The sequence below is a fragment of the Phaethon aethereus genome, assembly GCF_964289735.1.
Source record: "Phaethon aethereus genome assembly, chromosome: 1".
Lineage (NCBI taxonomy): Eukaryota > Metazoa > Chordata > Aves > Phaethontiformes > Phaethontidae > Phaethon > Phaethon aethereus.
Genome location: NC_138575.1, coordinates 68,832,306 through 68,848,814, shown reverse-complemented (window position 1 = coordinate 68,848,814; position 16,509 = coordinate 68,832,306). Strand labels below are relative to the sequence as shown.

Here is a 16,509-nt window from a genome sequence, read left to right as displayed (position 1 = left end):
AAATAATGCTATCTACTGAGGATTTTAGACTTCCTCAAACTGTTTTGACATCTCCAGCTGTCTTGTATGTATATTGATTTGTCTTATGTTTGTATCTCATACCAAAGTCTTAGTGATAGACTACCAGTTGTACTCAACATTTGTGCAAATAAAATGAGAGATTGGCTCTATGGGCTTATATAGAAGTGCTGCTGCAGCTCCTTTGTGCTCCTGTTGTATAAGCTCTCAGCCAGAGCATTTCTCCAGCAGCAGGGTGGAGTAGCAATGCAATACTGGGTAGTTGTTGGATACTGGCTTGGAAAAGGGTGCCATCTACTGAATTACTGGTACAACTTCTTAAAATTCTTACAGGTTCTATGGGTTTTTCAACTCTGTGAAGTTTATATGATACCATCATAACACCAGACAGCACGATTACAGTCAAAGCAATCTAAAATAAAGGCTGACAAGTCAGAATATAGACAAAATTTTAGAAAGTTACCTCCGCCTTTTATCAGAGCCTAAGTATTAATGGACATTGAAAGTGATCTAGGAAGACAGTGCTGAAAAATCTGAAAGAGAAAATTATTATTTTTTTCCTTACCTAGAATGGTACAATGCACTCACATTTATCTAAAAGGAAAAAAAATATATAATTTTTTACCAATTTAACATTTAGAATAAGGACTCCAGACATTATTAATTTTTTGTTCTAGTCTCTGATCTTATGCACGATCCAGATGCTGTTGAATTTTTATTTTTTCTTTACTAGCAAGGATAATTTATTCATTCTTTAAATATTTGTTTCACTGATTTGATTTAATTTAGGCTCACCTTTGCTGGTTTTATAGATGGAAGACAGAAGAGTTCCTCTGCTTCTGGACTGAAACTAGCCATTTCTGACTACATAATATAATGTATTTAAGAAGAAAAGTTTTGATTGTTCTGAAACAACATCAGAAAACAAATTTCCAGTTGGAGCTGCAGCAGTTCCATAGACTGAGAAGTGTAATAGTACTGTAACATCCAACACACCTGTGACAGAATATTGTTATACTTGCTGGGCAGCGGACTTCAACAGGTTTTTGACATGTCTTCATACAAACTGTTAGTTCTGTTATCTTCAGTGTTCATATTTTCTCTTATATTTAGGGATGCCTGAAAGTCAAGAGAAAGACAGTGAAAGCCACATCAGCAGCAATAGTTCCATCACTAGCAATTCTGTTGCTTGCTTCGGACAGGTCAGTTCCCTTTGCCTGAATGGGAAATAAAAGTTTTATGCTTGCACTTCTGGAAATCTGCTCTGCATATTTACTTATTTTAAAGTTGGATACAGCAAGTCTGGAGTCATATCTATTACCCTAGCTATGGTATATCTAATTGTACATTACATTTTCCTCCATGATAACCTTGGCATGCCTCAAGTTATAGCAAATTGCTCTGAATTCCTCACAAAAGGTTTTTAATTTTGTTCCTTAAAAATGAGGTTCATTTTAATTTCTCTTATTCCCAGATGGCCTGGATCATGCTTACACACATTCTCAGTACTGGTTCAGAGAAGTCAACTACTTTCACTCAGCTATTAAAAAATAAATTAAAAAAAAAAATTGGAAAAAGGCAAACCATATATGGACTGAACAGACCTTTTGGTGGTGAATTCTCTTTTCCATTATAGGCATTTGTGCATAGTTGGCATAATATGGCATTAGGCATGTGCACTCTCCCTTTTTTCTTATGACTTTTGGTTAAAGGCTTGCATTCTAGTGCCAGAAAAAGCCAAAGTTATTCCTCTGGTTCTATTTAAACTTAAATACAAATTAGAGAGATTTGGCAGGCATTGGAACTTACATGGCACAGACTCTATCAAATTCTGTGTTCTGCCAAATGATAGGGCAGCCAATACATGCATGCACAATACTTATGATTTAGGTGATGAAATAACCGTTCTGTCCCACATCAGAGCATAGCAACATGAGCTTTTTAGCACTTGAATCCTGAAACATGCATTTAGGCTTCTCTAACCTTTATAGAATGTAAATTGTATTTCTGCTAAGACAAGGAGCAACACTTTAGGCTTCTATTGATGATGGTGTTATGTAATGATACCAGTCATTGCTGGAGTTACCCAAAGGACCTTCCCTGCATGAGGGGAATTTGCTGAACACTCCTCAAGAAATTCCTATTTTGATTGCTTGCCTGAGCTGCTGTCCTCCCTGCCCTGATGGCATATGGTGGTAGAGTAAGGTTAAACTTTGTTTTTGTCGGAATTTTTAAAAACACTGTTCTTGCTGGTCACAAAAGATATTACGTTTTATTCTTGAGAGGTAAAATATAATCTTAAATGTGTGTTCCTGGCAGCCTTGACTAGGATGATGACTGCATTAAGATTTCAATAGGCTGCTAATAGGCCTGGCTTATCTCAGGTTTTTTAATGTAAGTAATGGTTATGAGAAATGAAAGAGAATTGTAACAGCTTAATAATTAATGCTTGTATACATATATTTCAAGAGTAAGAGAAAAAAAACAATATAATGCACAAATGTAATGCACACACATACCCTGAGGTCTTTCCTTGTCTGTTACATCCTTATTCTAAAAATGGATCATAAAATGGGATAAAGAAGTGATGTTAGGAGAAGAGGGGGACCTAAAACAGGGAGAGTGAGAAGATTTGTCTTATCTTGTTTTTGTCAAGTATCAATACACAGCAAGTGAATATCAAGCTATCCAGCATGCTCTTCGTCAGAAACTGGGTCCAGAATATATCAGCAGTCGGCAGGCTGGAGGAGGACAAAAGGTATGAACAAATATGATAGATGTTTCAACTCACATCTTTTTTCCAGGAAAACTAGGGTAAAATAAGTTACAGTAATCCTTATTTTTTTGATGTTAATTTCCCACTAGTAGTCTAACGTGCAGATATGAAAGCAAAGTCAGCATACCATAAATTCTGGCTTTTACTGAGCCACAGGTTCCTTTTACACTTCAAAAAAAAAGACTTAACTTTTCAGTGCTTCATCCTTTACAAGGGAATATTTATCTACTTGTGGAACATTGAGATGTTTTTCTTATTTTTTTCCCAGAACTGGAATATATGCAAGCATTAGATAACACTGCCTGCATTTTACCCTCCTCAGTGCCTGCTAGCTCTGCCTTCCCTTGATTATAACTCATAGTTGTTGTCATATTAACCACCCATCACAGATGCTGGAAGAAGGTGAACGTAAAACTGCACCATCATCCTTTCATTTACATTATCTGAACCTTAAATTTAGCTGTGCTTCCTCAGTGTAAGATGATGTGTGTAATCCCTCTTTAAAATAAAGCACGTACATATGTGTGCACTTATGTATGTCTTTATATATATTTCTGTATATACGCTTGTATTTCCAGGTCTGTTACATTGAGGGTCACAAGGTAATCAGTCTGGCCAATGAGATGTTCGGCTTTAATGGCTGGGCTCATTCAGTCACTCAGCAAAATGTTGGTAAGTATCTCCTGAGGATAAAGAAGTCTTTCTTCTTGTTTCACTGTGATGCCCTGAAGGAAAAGTCTCTCACATGAGGACCAGGATATCTATCCTAGAACTTGGTCACTTCAAAGAACCTGGGGAAAGGCATGTGGAATTTCCTAGTGTCTTAGCAGTTGTTAAGAATGAGAGAAATTGAATAATAATGGAGCTTCTCTTTTCTTCTAAGATCTTGCACTGGAATATGTCATAGTCATTATTCTAAGCATGTTTATGATTATTCTTGAGCTATTCTAATCAAGTTTTATGATCTCTATGGGAACACTCAGTCAAGAGTAATTACCATTAAACTATTTTACACCCAGCAGCCCTGAGCCAACTTTCATACTCACCTGTAATTTTTATATTCTAACAAGTTAATATTCTCAGTTAATATTCCCCTAATCTTTAGGGACCCATCTTTTTCTGCAGATTCCTTTTCTAGTCAATAACTGGTTCTCAGATTTTTACAGTAGAAAGCTTTGGAGAAATTCTTCTTCTAGAGAACAGTATTCAGGTGATCTTAAAGCTTAAGCCTCTTCCATCTTGATAGCTGGAATAGAGCCTATCAGGAGTATTGTCCTTCCTTGCAGATCTGCTATGCTTAGACTAAAGACTGGTTGTTGAAGTAGGTCAACAAAGCTGTGTAAATGCTTTTTACCTCCGTCCTTCCCTCCCCCCTTCAGAAATTTTTTCTTACTTTACACTGGTAGATTCCAGACACAAAACAAGTTAGGTCATGGGTTTCCATCTATTCTGTACCACTTTTGTTTTTTTCCCTTTTCAGTCAAGAAAGAGCTGACATCCTTCAAACTTCTTTTTCAAATAATGCCATAACAAGTCATTCCTTAGCAATTCAGAGACAGAGGATTCTATTCTGTTTTGTTTTAAATTCCTGAGTAGAAAAAGGGCTTGCATCTCTGGTGGGTTTACAAAACAATTGAACAAAGTCCAGAAGAACCTTTGGACCCCAGAGTGCAGTTGCTTGAATTTCAAAACATTTAATTTCAGACATGTCATGTTTCTATCAGACTTGCAAGACTGCTAACTAGAGTGCCATGTTTATGTTATATATCATTGCTTTTGCTGTAAAATAATAAGGGAGATTAGAGATTCTGGACTGAGAATTGCATTGCAACCTGTTAAGCTCTGCAGGCACTCTATCCTGGATAAAACCTTGTGCAAAATTTCACAAACTGGAGACTTCTAGTACATAAGAGGAAAGAAATTACTTTTATAGACAATAAAGTTTCTTTTCCATTTCTGTTTTCATAAATTGATGCTTTAAATCTTTCCTTCCAGCTGAAAAAATTGTTAAGCTTTGAAAATTTAGGATATGTGGCTGAATGAGAAGTAACATTTACAACTCTTCCTTCTGTCTTTCACATGTTTAAATTTATACATGTAGTAGCAAAGTGTGAGTGTTTGGCAGGTCTAGCCAATGATAACCAGAAAGTATCACGCAACATGCTCAAAGCATATATGCAAGTCAGCATTCTCAAACTACAGTTAATATTTTGTTAAGTCATGCTCCATTTCATTGAAGACAATACAGTATCTTGTGCACATTCAGGCAAGGATGGTACAGGTTTGTGAATGTTCTTAAAGGACAAAATAAGATCTAAATGTGGATTGGAATTCTTTTGTATTATTTATGATGTTACTTTTCCCTCCCCCAGACTTTGTTGATCTCAACAATGGTAGATTCTATGTGGGGGTCTGTGCATTTGTGAAAGTTCAGCTTAAGGTAAGTGGTTTTTTTTGTTTGCTCTGTCTATAGTTGAGCAATTGCTTAAAGCTGTAAATGAAAGTTCATGCATAGGTCAGACTGTGGTTCTCAAGTACTGTACTACACCAGAGAACCTAGTGGTGTCCAAACATTGACCTTGCTGTAGGACAACCAGCTAAGAGCGAGTAATCAGGCTTAAGAAAGCATGGTATCTAACAAAAAGTGCCGTATGTGCAGAAATTCCCTTACACCTAGTATTTTTATAATTTTACTGCAGGATGGGTCATATCATGAAGATGTGGGGTATGGAGTCAGTGAAGGCCTAAAGTCTAAGGCCTTGTCCCTAGAAAAGGCAAGAAAGGAGGCAGTAACTGATGGACTGAAGAGGGCACTCAAGTAAGTGAAGATCAGTACTTGTACATTTTCAGAAGTTAAGTGAGAATTAAGTGTTATTTTCAGTCACAGTGAGCTCTTCTGTTTCTCAGGTGCTTTGGGAATGCTCTTGGGAACTGCATCCTAGACAAAGACTACCTACGAGCCGTGAATAAGCTTCCACGTCAGGTGCAGTACATGGGCTATTAGAGCAGGGACTGCTAGATGTCCACTGCTCCTGGTCCTTCATATTAAAAGGAATGTAAATAATTATATAAATGCATCTCATCCCTGAATGTTTCCAGCTATGAGACCAATAGCCTTTGCCTGCTAATTTGATTGTGTGAACTGTTTGTTACAGAGTTCTTCCCCAACATTTTACCAAAACTACTCCAAATTTTGACTCTGTGCAGTAGGCAGTGTTACTATGGCAAAGAAACAGCATCCTACTTGAGATCTCATGTGACATTTATGGCCATGTTCTCCAAGTCTCTGTTCAGTGCCAGTAATGTGTACGTCTATGTTCATAGCAGATTAAATGTTACCACAGGATGCACTAAACTGTTTAAACTAAAGTAGCTTGTTCTAGGTGCCATTTTCTCCATGTGCTGCAGTTCTTAAGACTGTTTAAGCTTTGTCAGTTGCAGCAACTCAGTTCATCGCTCTCATTTAGTGGCTTCTGCTTTAAATGTGTGTCAGCAATGATACTTGTGTCAAGTCTTGTATTTGTCACATAGGTGAAATGGAAGTCCTTGGGAGAATATAGTCTGTCAGGGCTGCGTGCATGTTCTCTACTGTATATTTTTGTCCTGTATAAGGCAAAATGTGGAACAGATCTCTTAGTTTGTTCTCATTGTCAGTGGTAGAACAATCCAGTTTACTACTCTGAATTTTAAAAAGCAAACTTACTTGTCTTATTCCTCTCATTACTGGACTTTTTCAGGAACAAAAAAAAAAAGATAACTGCATACAGTGACACAATTGCCAGTTGCTCTAATAGGTCTTAAAACCAAAGGCTGCAGGCAGGACAGAAGAGTAGGCAGACAGTACATTTATTATCTGTGTAACCTACCCTAAAGCAGGTACAGCTCCTCTGTGCATTCCTGCAAAATCAGGACCATTTCATTTAGTCCTGAAGTCTCTCAAGCTGACAGCCTATATGTCAAGAAGTGGGCAGCAGGAAAAATGAGTGTTCTTTAGACTTCAGGGAGCTCTGGCAGAAAATAGGAAGTTTTTCCATGAGAAAGACTTCCTCCTTCAGGTAAAGTTTTTCATATGCATAGCCCGGGATATCCTAGAAACAATACCAGGTGGGTCACATACCAAAGCTGCTTGTTGCAGTTGGAACTTTCACTTAATTTTAAGCAAAATCCATGCAGTAGCAATGTCAATATATGAATTGATAGTTGCTTTGTCCTTTTACTAATTGGTATTCAAACTCTACCAGGCCCTAGTGCACATCACAGCTAAACAGAAAATAATCTCAGCATGGTCTTTGTAACAAAATTTACAGTGCACCTGTATTTCACCCCACAGTGTTCCTTGTTCTTGTTAGAATAGTTAACAAGTAGCTGTTCTGTAACAATGTTTTTGTACTGAGGTCTCAAGCAAAGGTAATTTCTAAACGTGGTTTCAACATTCAGTTAACCACACTGGATCCTTCCGAAAAGAACACTGCAAAAAACTAGGGTGAACCAAACCATTTATACTGGACCTACAACAACTTTTAGCTATTGCCAGTCACTTCAAAGTTTTACTACAGAACAGCAAAACAGGTAACACTATTTTGCTACATGAGGAGTATACAAATGGCCCTGCAAATGTCCTCTGCTTGACCTCAAAAACATGTTGGTACCTGAATTTTGCAACTGAATTATTTGGCTGCTGGAGGATGACGAATAACATAAGGAAGATCTACACTCTAATTTATTTGGTTTAAATACCTGATACGATACTACTGGCAAACTGTGTATCTTGAATGTGTGAAGAAATTAGCATGTATAACTGGTGTGTACTTGAACACTTACTTTCCTTGCTATAACTATGGTTCATAGCCTTCCCGAACAGTAAGAAGCCACGTTACGTCTTCCTTTGCTTTTCAGACTCCTTACCTCCTTAGGTTTCAGTTTACAAGGGAAGAGCTGCAGTTACTTTACCCTCATGCTAGATCAAACAGTGAACCTTCTGAGGTAACCAACACCATTGAGACATGCCTCTTGTGGAGCAATTTGGTCAAGAGTGAGACAAGAAATTGTGATGCACATCTTCATCAGTGACAACCGGACTGTAACCCCATTCTTTCAGAGCTATCACAATTTATAAGTATGCTGTGATGTAACACAGCAGTCTTTATAGTATTAAAGTTGTCCTGGCCATTACTGAGGTTGCACCTCAGTAATCAACATTAATCTTGTTAGCTCCTGACGTGTACCAGTTGCAGGCAATAGGCCTCTAGGTGGTAACCTGCCTTGCTCATTGAGAAAGTAAACCTTTTACAACTGCTGATCCATGGAATTTCATAGTAAAGTTGCCTTCATCATACTAGGATTTACCAAACTCTGCAAGTCAGCCCAGAGGTGTAAGGCGGTTCTATCTAGCTAACTTAGCCTGTAGGAGCAGATCCAAAGTGACATCTTGCCAAGTAAAGATGGTGCAGATCTCTGCCAGGGTCATTGTCTATTAGCAACATCACCACAAATTTGTAAAATCACAGAGCCAAATCATGCCGTCTTTAATACAAAGAGAACGGTGTACCTTCCTCAGTGACCTCATGATTGCGGAGCTGACTAAAGATTTGCCGTCCCCTTCAATATGAGTGTGAAAACGAAACTGGCAAAACTAATGGACTCGGCAACAGATTTGTGAGAGAAGCTGTAGAATTCTGCACTGGTCACCTGCATCTGTTCTCCTTTGCAGAGAGCACTGTATGGGCAGACATGGGCTATCAGTCAGCCCTGAAGCTCTGAAGTATTAAACTAACACAAAGTTGCATGAATTCAATGATTAACTGAGTGACTTTGGACTAAAAACGCCTTTGAGTTTCCTAACTTACTATTCCACTTAAAGAAAACAAACTACATTTTGCAACAGTACCTCATAGAAGCCGCCTGTGCATATTTCATTAAGTTGACTGATGAAGGAAATTTCTGAATACTTTTTCTTTTTTCCTTTACCAGATACCCTCGGAATTAGATTTGGCCAAAACTAAAAGACAGGACTATGAGCCTGAAATAGAGAAAGCAAGATACAATAGCTGTTTGGAAAGGCAGAATGCAGGAGGGAGACAACATTGTGAGATGGCATCTGCTTGTAAGCCTGGTCAGACAGAGGCTGCTGTAGTGACAGTAGATCAGAAGCCACCAAATAGTTACCGGTGAGACTGCTATTATACATTTATTTTAAGCTGTATTAGAAGTTACTGTACCTTTTAAAACACATGGACAGCCCAATTCGGAAGATGCCATAAAATGCTAGCTTAGTGAATTTTCCTTGCTGTTATTTCTTTATGCATTTTTTTCTTCATAAAATGTAATTGCCAGAATCCTGTTTAACTTTGTGCTTACTTGTGGGGAGGAGCAGAAATACAGACGCTGTAGCTATTGAGTGTGATGCCACTTACCAGCGGAAATTGCGACAAAAGCAGCTACAGCAACAGTTCCGGGAACAGATGGAGAAAAAGCATCAGGTTCCACTATATACTCCTAGCAGCAAACAGGGTAAGACTTGGCATTAAAAATGGACAGTTTTAATGATAGCTGCTGGCAGGCAAGTGTCACCCTCAGTACAGGAGCCTGACCAGTTTCATTTGCTTTTGTGCTGTGCTGTCAACACACCTTTGAGACCAGAAGAAGGAGGATCATCATACTTTCCCCCGCTGCCATGTTCTTAAAGTTGCAAGAGTGTCAGCTCTAAAACTGCATCATTAAAACCGCAACTTTCCAACCACCCTAAAGCTTCATGCAGCACAGCAGCTCTTGTCAGTACCATTAATGAGCTGAGGCTGCAGCATTTCACTGAGGTGGTTGCAGGCAAATAGACATTGCACCAGCTACTAGTATGTCTCTACTCACAGGGAAGCCTGGACAGCTGTGTGGTAAGCAGGAACTTGTGGATGGGCTAAAACCCATTTTAAAGTAGCACAATTGCTTTTGTCAGCTGTCATCAGGTACAGAATCTTACCATTCCACATACTGCTACCAAAATATAACCAACTCTAGGAAAAAAGAGGGTACCTGGTGGCAGCTGCTGCTTATGATTTCAGACTCATGCGCTGTTAAGAAGGAGCAAAAGTGTTCTTCTGTATTTCTAATATTGATCTCTCTTCCCGTTACCTCCATCAAGCAACATCCGATCCTCCTGTAAAGCACAGCACTCCAGCAGCAGTACAACAGGAGCTAGCAATAGAAGAGGAGTTCTTTGCAGGTCAGCCAAAAAGCAATGAGCTATAGTGTTAAATCATTATCATTTAAATCAAATCTTCAGAGTACAGTGTAAAGGTAAACGTTCTGCAGAGGTTGGAATAATAGAAGTGTAAGTATGAGTCTGATCTTAGCAATACAAGCCTTGCTTGAGTGGCCAGGAAATGATGTCCATCACTATGAGGGGCTCCACACCATGCTTTTCAATAAAGACTTGTTACACATATTCCATAAATCCTTTTCCTGAAGTGATACTGCACACAAACAGGATATTTGTGGGGGTGAAGGGATGTCTTAACATAACCATGGCTGTTTGGGTCACACGTACACCACGGTGCCTGGACATTGCTTAAGTCCAGAGCACAAGGGGTAGTACCATTTCCCTGCCGTGCGCTGACATAAAAGATGCTTTACGGTTTCACTTTTGTAGTGGCCACCACTTGTAGGAGAAGAGGGGGCTGGGCCTGGAGTTACTGTTGTTCCTGTAGTACAATACTGTCACCTTTGGTTTGATCACCTTTTCATTTGTTTTAGATGATCCTGAACTTTGGGACATTTCCTTAGAGACCATTGATCTTGAGATAATGGGTCACAAAATGGCAGACACATCAGCTGGACACCGGACACCTGAAATACCCCGTGGACATCATCAAATGACTACTCGTAACCGGACACCTCACAGAATGAATTACCACAAAGCTCCTGCTAGACTCGCACACTTGCAGCCATCTTCTACAACCATGAGCAACAGCAGCTGTGCCAACCAGCATACACCAGGTATGTGCTACCAAAAAATGACGGAGTTCTGTCTTAACAGTGGCTCTTGGCTTTGAAAGCAGCACTGTTAGATTAGTAAATTGGAGTGGGAGAAATGTTCCTCTTTTCTTGGACCTGGCTGCAGCTGCTGTGATAGGGGGGGCTAGGAGAACTATCTGTTTTTTCCATCCAACTGTCCTATGAAGGAAGAGCTAGAAAAAGAATTGAGGAGCACTTTTAGAAGCAGAAAAATGCTTTAAGAAACTTCTATTTCTCACTATCTCCCTGTTTGGCAGAGCGCAGCCCGCACAGGAGAAGTCAAAGCTTGAAGAAAAGGAGGTTAGAACCTACGTAAGACACCTGGGGGTATCATTACCTCCATACTGGATTACATCAGAAGACTGCAGTTGTCTCTTCAAATTACGTGAGGAAGTCTAATGCATTAAATGGATTTTCCTGTATATTATGGTGAAGCAACACAGAAGACTAATACAGTTCTAATAAAAAGAACTTAACACAGTTTAGGTTATTACATGTTTCAGATGCCTTTTTCTATAAACAAGCAATCATTTGTGCTTCTGCAGCACTAGACTTGTGGCTGTATTACAAGCTCATGTTACATGTAGTTTGCCTGAGATGGTAACAGAATTAGTCTTTAAAATGAGATGCAATTCATGGCTTCTTTCTTCCTCCGTGCTGCATTTCAGCACAGGGAAAAGAGATTCTCAGTAAAAATGGGGGGAGGTTGGGTTACGGTCAGATGAAGAAGCTGACAGGCTGTGGTTGCCCCTTCGGTGAGACCGAGGGTGTGAAGCTGCGGCAGCATCTGCCTGCAACGTGCAGCCCAGCCATTTGCCCCGTGGCTGCACAAAGCAGGTCAGAGCCCATTGCTCCTCCTCAGCCATAAGGGATGCCTTCAGCTGCGCCTGCGCATGGGGCAGGAGCATGCCGGGGCTGCTCCAGGGAACTGCGCGTAGCCTCTCGGACAGCGTTTCATTGGACTCTTTGTGAAATGAATGGGAGCTGCACTTCTATTTTTAAATAAGCCTTCAAGCCTTTATCAATATAAAAATAAATATGAAATTGGAAAAAAACCAACCACGCTTGCAGTTGTTCATGCCTCTATACCCTTCAAACCATTACCACTCAACTCCTGTTTAACAAGCTCAAAGAAGTGAACGCATTCCGACTAGTTATGAGTAGGAAGGTAAAGAGACCACCACCCTGTCTGTACAGCCTTGCATTTGCTCCGAGATGGGCAACAGAAAACTTCAAGGGGGTTTTAAAGGTTAGAGCAGAGCGACAGCTGTTCCTTCTGGTAAGAAGGTCAAAGGAAGAATCTTTAAGCAGTATTTCCAATGGGATAGAGTAGTATTTTTCCAAAAAGTGCAGTGCTGGAGACAAGGAGGATGATACTATGTGGCTGGAAGTTACAGCTGAGCGAGGAAAATTTCCACAAACTTTGATTAGTGCAACCCTAATCAGCATCAGGCTTGAAACAAGACCTTGTGCTGTGCTTTGCATCGCTGCTCTATCTGGTCAAGTCTCTTAAAGCTGCCCAAATGTAAATACATTTGAAGTATTCAGCATTTATTCCTGTTCCTCCTACTTTACCTTCACCACTTAATTGATCTTTTTCCTTAAAAGATCTTCCACTTAGCTCCTCAACAGGACAAAGAACAAGGACTGACTTCAGTATGGAAAGATAAGATGAATTATAATTAATGGCAATAGATGATATCTAGAAAATAGTTTCACATTTCACTGTGCTAGTTTCTCTCAGATTCAGTGCTGCCTTCAGAACAGCTCAGGGAGGAAATACATACCATGCACTCAAGTCATGTGCTCAGAGTTGAAATCAAATACCTGTTAGGAAGGCAACGAGCAGACATTCAGAATTATTGTATTCAAAGCTGCTCTAAGCTTTTACAATGAAAAAAAAAAGTTAAAAAAATTAAAGTCTCATATAAAAACACAACCACATCAGCTTTCTCGACTCTGTGGAAACAGAGCCACGCCTCCTCTAAGAGAAATCGCCACAATATGTCTCTCGGGAGTGGTCCCTTCCAACAGGGCAGCAAGACTTACCTTGGACATTGGTTTTCCTTTAAGGCCTTGAGAGCATGACTCCTAACAGAAGCTGTTCTTAAAATGGAAAGAAATGCAGCAGCAATTAGCGTTTAGAAATACCAAATAATTCCTGCAAGCCTACAGCAGGAAGTAGTTCCTGTGAAGTAGTTCCACTCTTCTGCTCTACAAGTACTGGCCCTGTAATAGGAATTCCATCCTAAAATTTGCATCTACACAAAAAAAGTCTCTTCTCCCCAGCACAGCAGGTGCACATCCCTCCTCCCTTCCACCCCAGAGAGGAGGGACACAGACCCAACAGAAGGGGAAGGACTCTTCTGCACCCAGGCCGGGGGCTGCCCCAGCCCTTGGAGCACACCCTGCTCGAGCTTCATTGCCCAAGGGAAGTGCAGACCCACTGCCCATGAAGCTCCACCTGTGTTTCAAACCTGGAGAGCCACCAAGCCCTTGACCACCGTAGCTGAGCGCGTCTCTCTGCCGTTTGGTACCTCCTCGACAGCCTCAGCCATAAAAGCAATCGTACTGCTTGTACATCGTCCTTCACCCCTTCTCCCCCCACCTTTCCCTCAGGCCCCTCCTATCATAGAGAGGATCCATCCTATGAATTATTCTTTATAGTACCTCAGCTTAGCATATGCTATTCCAGGGCCAGAGGCTCATTACTGATCACTGCTTTCGAGAAGTTCAGGGTCTCATTAAAATGGGTTTCTTGTACTTTCCTGTGATAAACTGATAAAGTGGGTAACAATTAAATCACTCCACAAAGCGGACGGAGAGGTTGGGACCTGCTGTTGAACAAGAAAACCAACAGTTCAACAAAAGCAGGTTTGGTTTATTTGAATGACTTCATTAAATACTCTACAAAGGTAACAAATTGCAGCACAAAGCGCAATCATACAAGAAGCGCAGTGCCTGGGTTTAGTGCAAAACATACAACTAACTACGGCCAGGGAAGCCCAGAAAGTTTCAATTCATTTTATTTTTTTTATTTTTATTTTTTACAGTGTACATTGTTAAATAATGTAAAGAAAACGCTTGTAATTCAGAAACAGATTTTATGTGGAAAAAGATACTCAAAGTGTAATATTAAACAAAATAATTTAACAGTTCAGTAGCATTAGTTTATTCCTCTAGACTTCAGTTATTCCATCCACAGGAGGGGGTGGGGTGAGGGGGTCAATGGTAAATAAAACCAGTTCTTGCATAACAGTAAGTGAAAAAACGACCTCAAACTTATTAGCTCAAAATTAAATAACCACGTGCTGCATTCAGCTGATTGGTTCCCCTGTCATGAACGTTCCCCTTTGTTTCATTTCTGCCTCAGGTTTGTCACTGCTCCTGTTTCCAGAGCATACCTCACCCCTCGCTCTGGGGGCATTCAGGACACTTCTCTGCATCCATCCAGACGGAAGAGCAGAAGTTCTCCATTTCACTTCAGCCGCAGGGACCCCCGCGTCCTCCCCGCTTCCACCACACACACATGCGATGAGCCTCCTCTCTCACGCTGTAGCTCCAGTCTGCACTTCAGTGACAAAGAATAAACACCCAAAAACCTAAGGAACTCGGAGCCCTGCCACCTCTCACCCTCAGGCCTCCACCTCCAGCCTGTATCTGCCCTGGCTGCCAAAACTGCTGTAAAAAACAGGGGTGGGAAAGGAACGGATCTTGCACTTTTCTTTGTAAAAATGAAAGAGCGAGAACATCTGCAGACAGAAAAAACTCTCTATTAAGGCTCCACAGGGGAACAGTGCACACAGAAAAAAAAAACCAAAAACCAAAAAACACCACCAACAAAAAACCACTGAGGCAAGTAACATCTGTGGTGCACCAGCTTCCAGGATACCGGTGAGCTACTCCCAAGTACCAGGAAGCAGTACTCACATCCTTCACAGCTTTTTGCAGCACTAGAATAAATACTGGCTGGTATTATTTTTACTTTGAAGAGGAAACCAGTATTTTTTAAATATGAGAAGGGAGAATGACCCAAGTAGAAGGTACAGTACAGTTACTGAGAGGTGACAGATAGTTACAGTCCTGGTACCAGCTTGAAATTTGTTAGAGTGAACAAAATCACAAATCCTCCAAGTAAGAGAGAGGAAATTTCTTGATGCCGGCTGTTTCAAGTACATCCATTGCCGGCAATGGACGTTGCACCAGGACAGTCTATTCCTGGCTTAAATGGATTTTACCAAAAAAAAAAAACCACAAACAAAAAGAAAACCACACAAACCAAAAAACAGTAAGAAAAGCAATCCCAGCAGACAAGCCCATGCCAACGAGCAATGGCACCTCTCCCTCAAGTCACATCCTGACCAAACATCTTTGCCACTCCTCAGGTGGAGTCAAACTGCATCTTAAGTTGGGCTTTTCCCAAAGACACATGTTCTCCCCATCCTCTCTCCCGTTTCCGATCAAGACCTCCTGCCTCCATAGACTACGGCGGTTAGTCTCCTTCTAAGCTTCACCCACAACGCTCCGTCCCAGCCCCACCTGGCCCCTGTCACACCAGCAACTTCAGATCTGCCCCTTGGGACAAGTTACCCCGACAGGCAGAACGTTGTTCCAACCCGCTGCCTCAATGACTTCCCCCTCCGTACACCTACTCTAAACGGTAACAGTATCACTAAATAAACTCCAACGTCCCAGCCACCAGGTACAAATAACCCATCCTGCTCTGAACTTGCCCTCCGTCCACCCGTGGGTCTGCTGGGAAGACGACGCTAACTGCAGAAGCAATAGAAGTCCAAGGCACTAAAATATCCAGCAAGCATACTGGGAGAACAGACAAGTATTCAAGTACATTAATTTATACAATTTTACATTCACATTTATTTATCTAATACAATGAAAATACAAAGGAAAAAGTTAAAGTGTCTCCAATAAGTATAAGGATATAGCTAGCTTTTTTTCCCATTTTTTTTCTTTTTAACTTTTTTAACCCTCTATATTCCACTCATTTTTAAACTACTGTTGTCCAACAACATTTATATATCACAGTGTTTCCACATCAAAACTGATGGTAAGTACATGTCCGCAGGGAACTTTTAAAAATTTTTAAACAATTTAAATTGCTCTAATGCTGCAGTCAAAGCTGTTAATATCTTACTTAAAGCAGTAATGACCTATCAAGCACGGGCTGCACTGCAAGTCCATTTGTGTGCCCCGTCATTTCGGAGCCAGATACGACTGACTGGGGAAAGGGAGAGGAGGGGGATTTAGACAGCTTTTCTCCTGGTCTTGGTTCTTCAGGGAGAGATGAGAAGCATGCTAAAGCCTCATGCTAGGTAGGATTCAGCTCTCCCACCTCAACACGTGTGGATTCAGCCTCAAACCAGAGAGAAATTTTACAGCCAGACTGCATTACCTCACCCCATGACTGCTCTTCACAGCTCTTGCTCCATACAAGAGCAGAACCCCCTGGTCAAAAGCACTGTCCCATCACAGAGATGGATGCTGATCATCATCCTCCTCCCCCTTGAAAGCATGTGGGGAAACTCCCTTTACAGAGAGTTGACAGCAATGGTTAGAAAAGAGAAATTCATTCCCCGTCTGGCAAGCTACCAGTTCATTGCAGCACTAGTAGGTGGTATAGGGCCCCATCTCCCTCCCCACATCCTGCCCCGAGGTCTAGCCAGCACGGTCTCCGAGCCCGAGCGTGG

General features: G+C 40.8%; 1 protein-coding gene across 1 annotated transcript; it reads left to right on the top strand.

Moving 5' to 3' along the window:
- Positions 1–1,133: 1,133 nt before the first annotated feature.
- On the top strand, positions 1,134–11,117 carry RAD52 (RAD52 homolog, DNA repair protein; the record flags this gene model as incomplete). The annotated part of the gene is made up of 11 exons (XM_082005443.1): positions 1,134–1,220; positions 2,675–2,776; positions 3,373–3,466; positions 5,167–5,234; positions 5,494–5,612; positions 5,702–5,777; positions 8,765–8,961; positions 9,168–9,304; positions 9,930–10,010; positions 10,541–10,783; positions 11,059–11,117. The coding sequence occupies 11 exons, from the start codon at positions 1,134–1,136 to the stop codon at positions 11,115–11,117; spliced, it is 1,263 nt and encodes a 420-aa protein (XP_081861569.1).
- Positions 11,118–16,509: the final 5,392 nt, after the last annotated feature.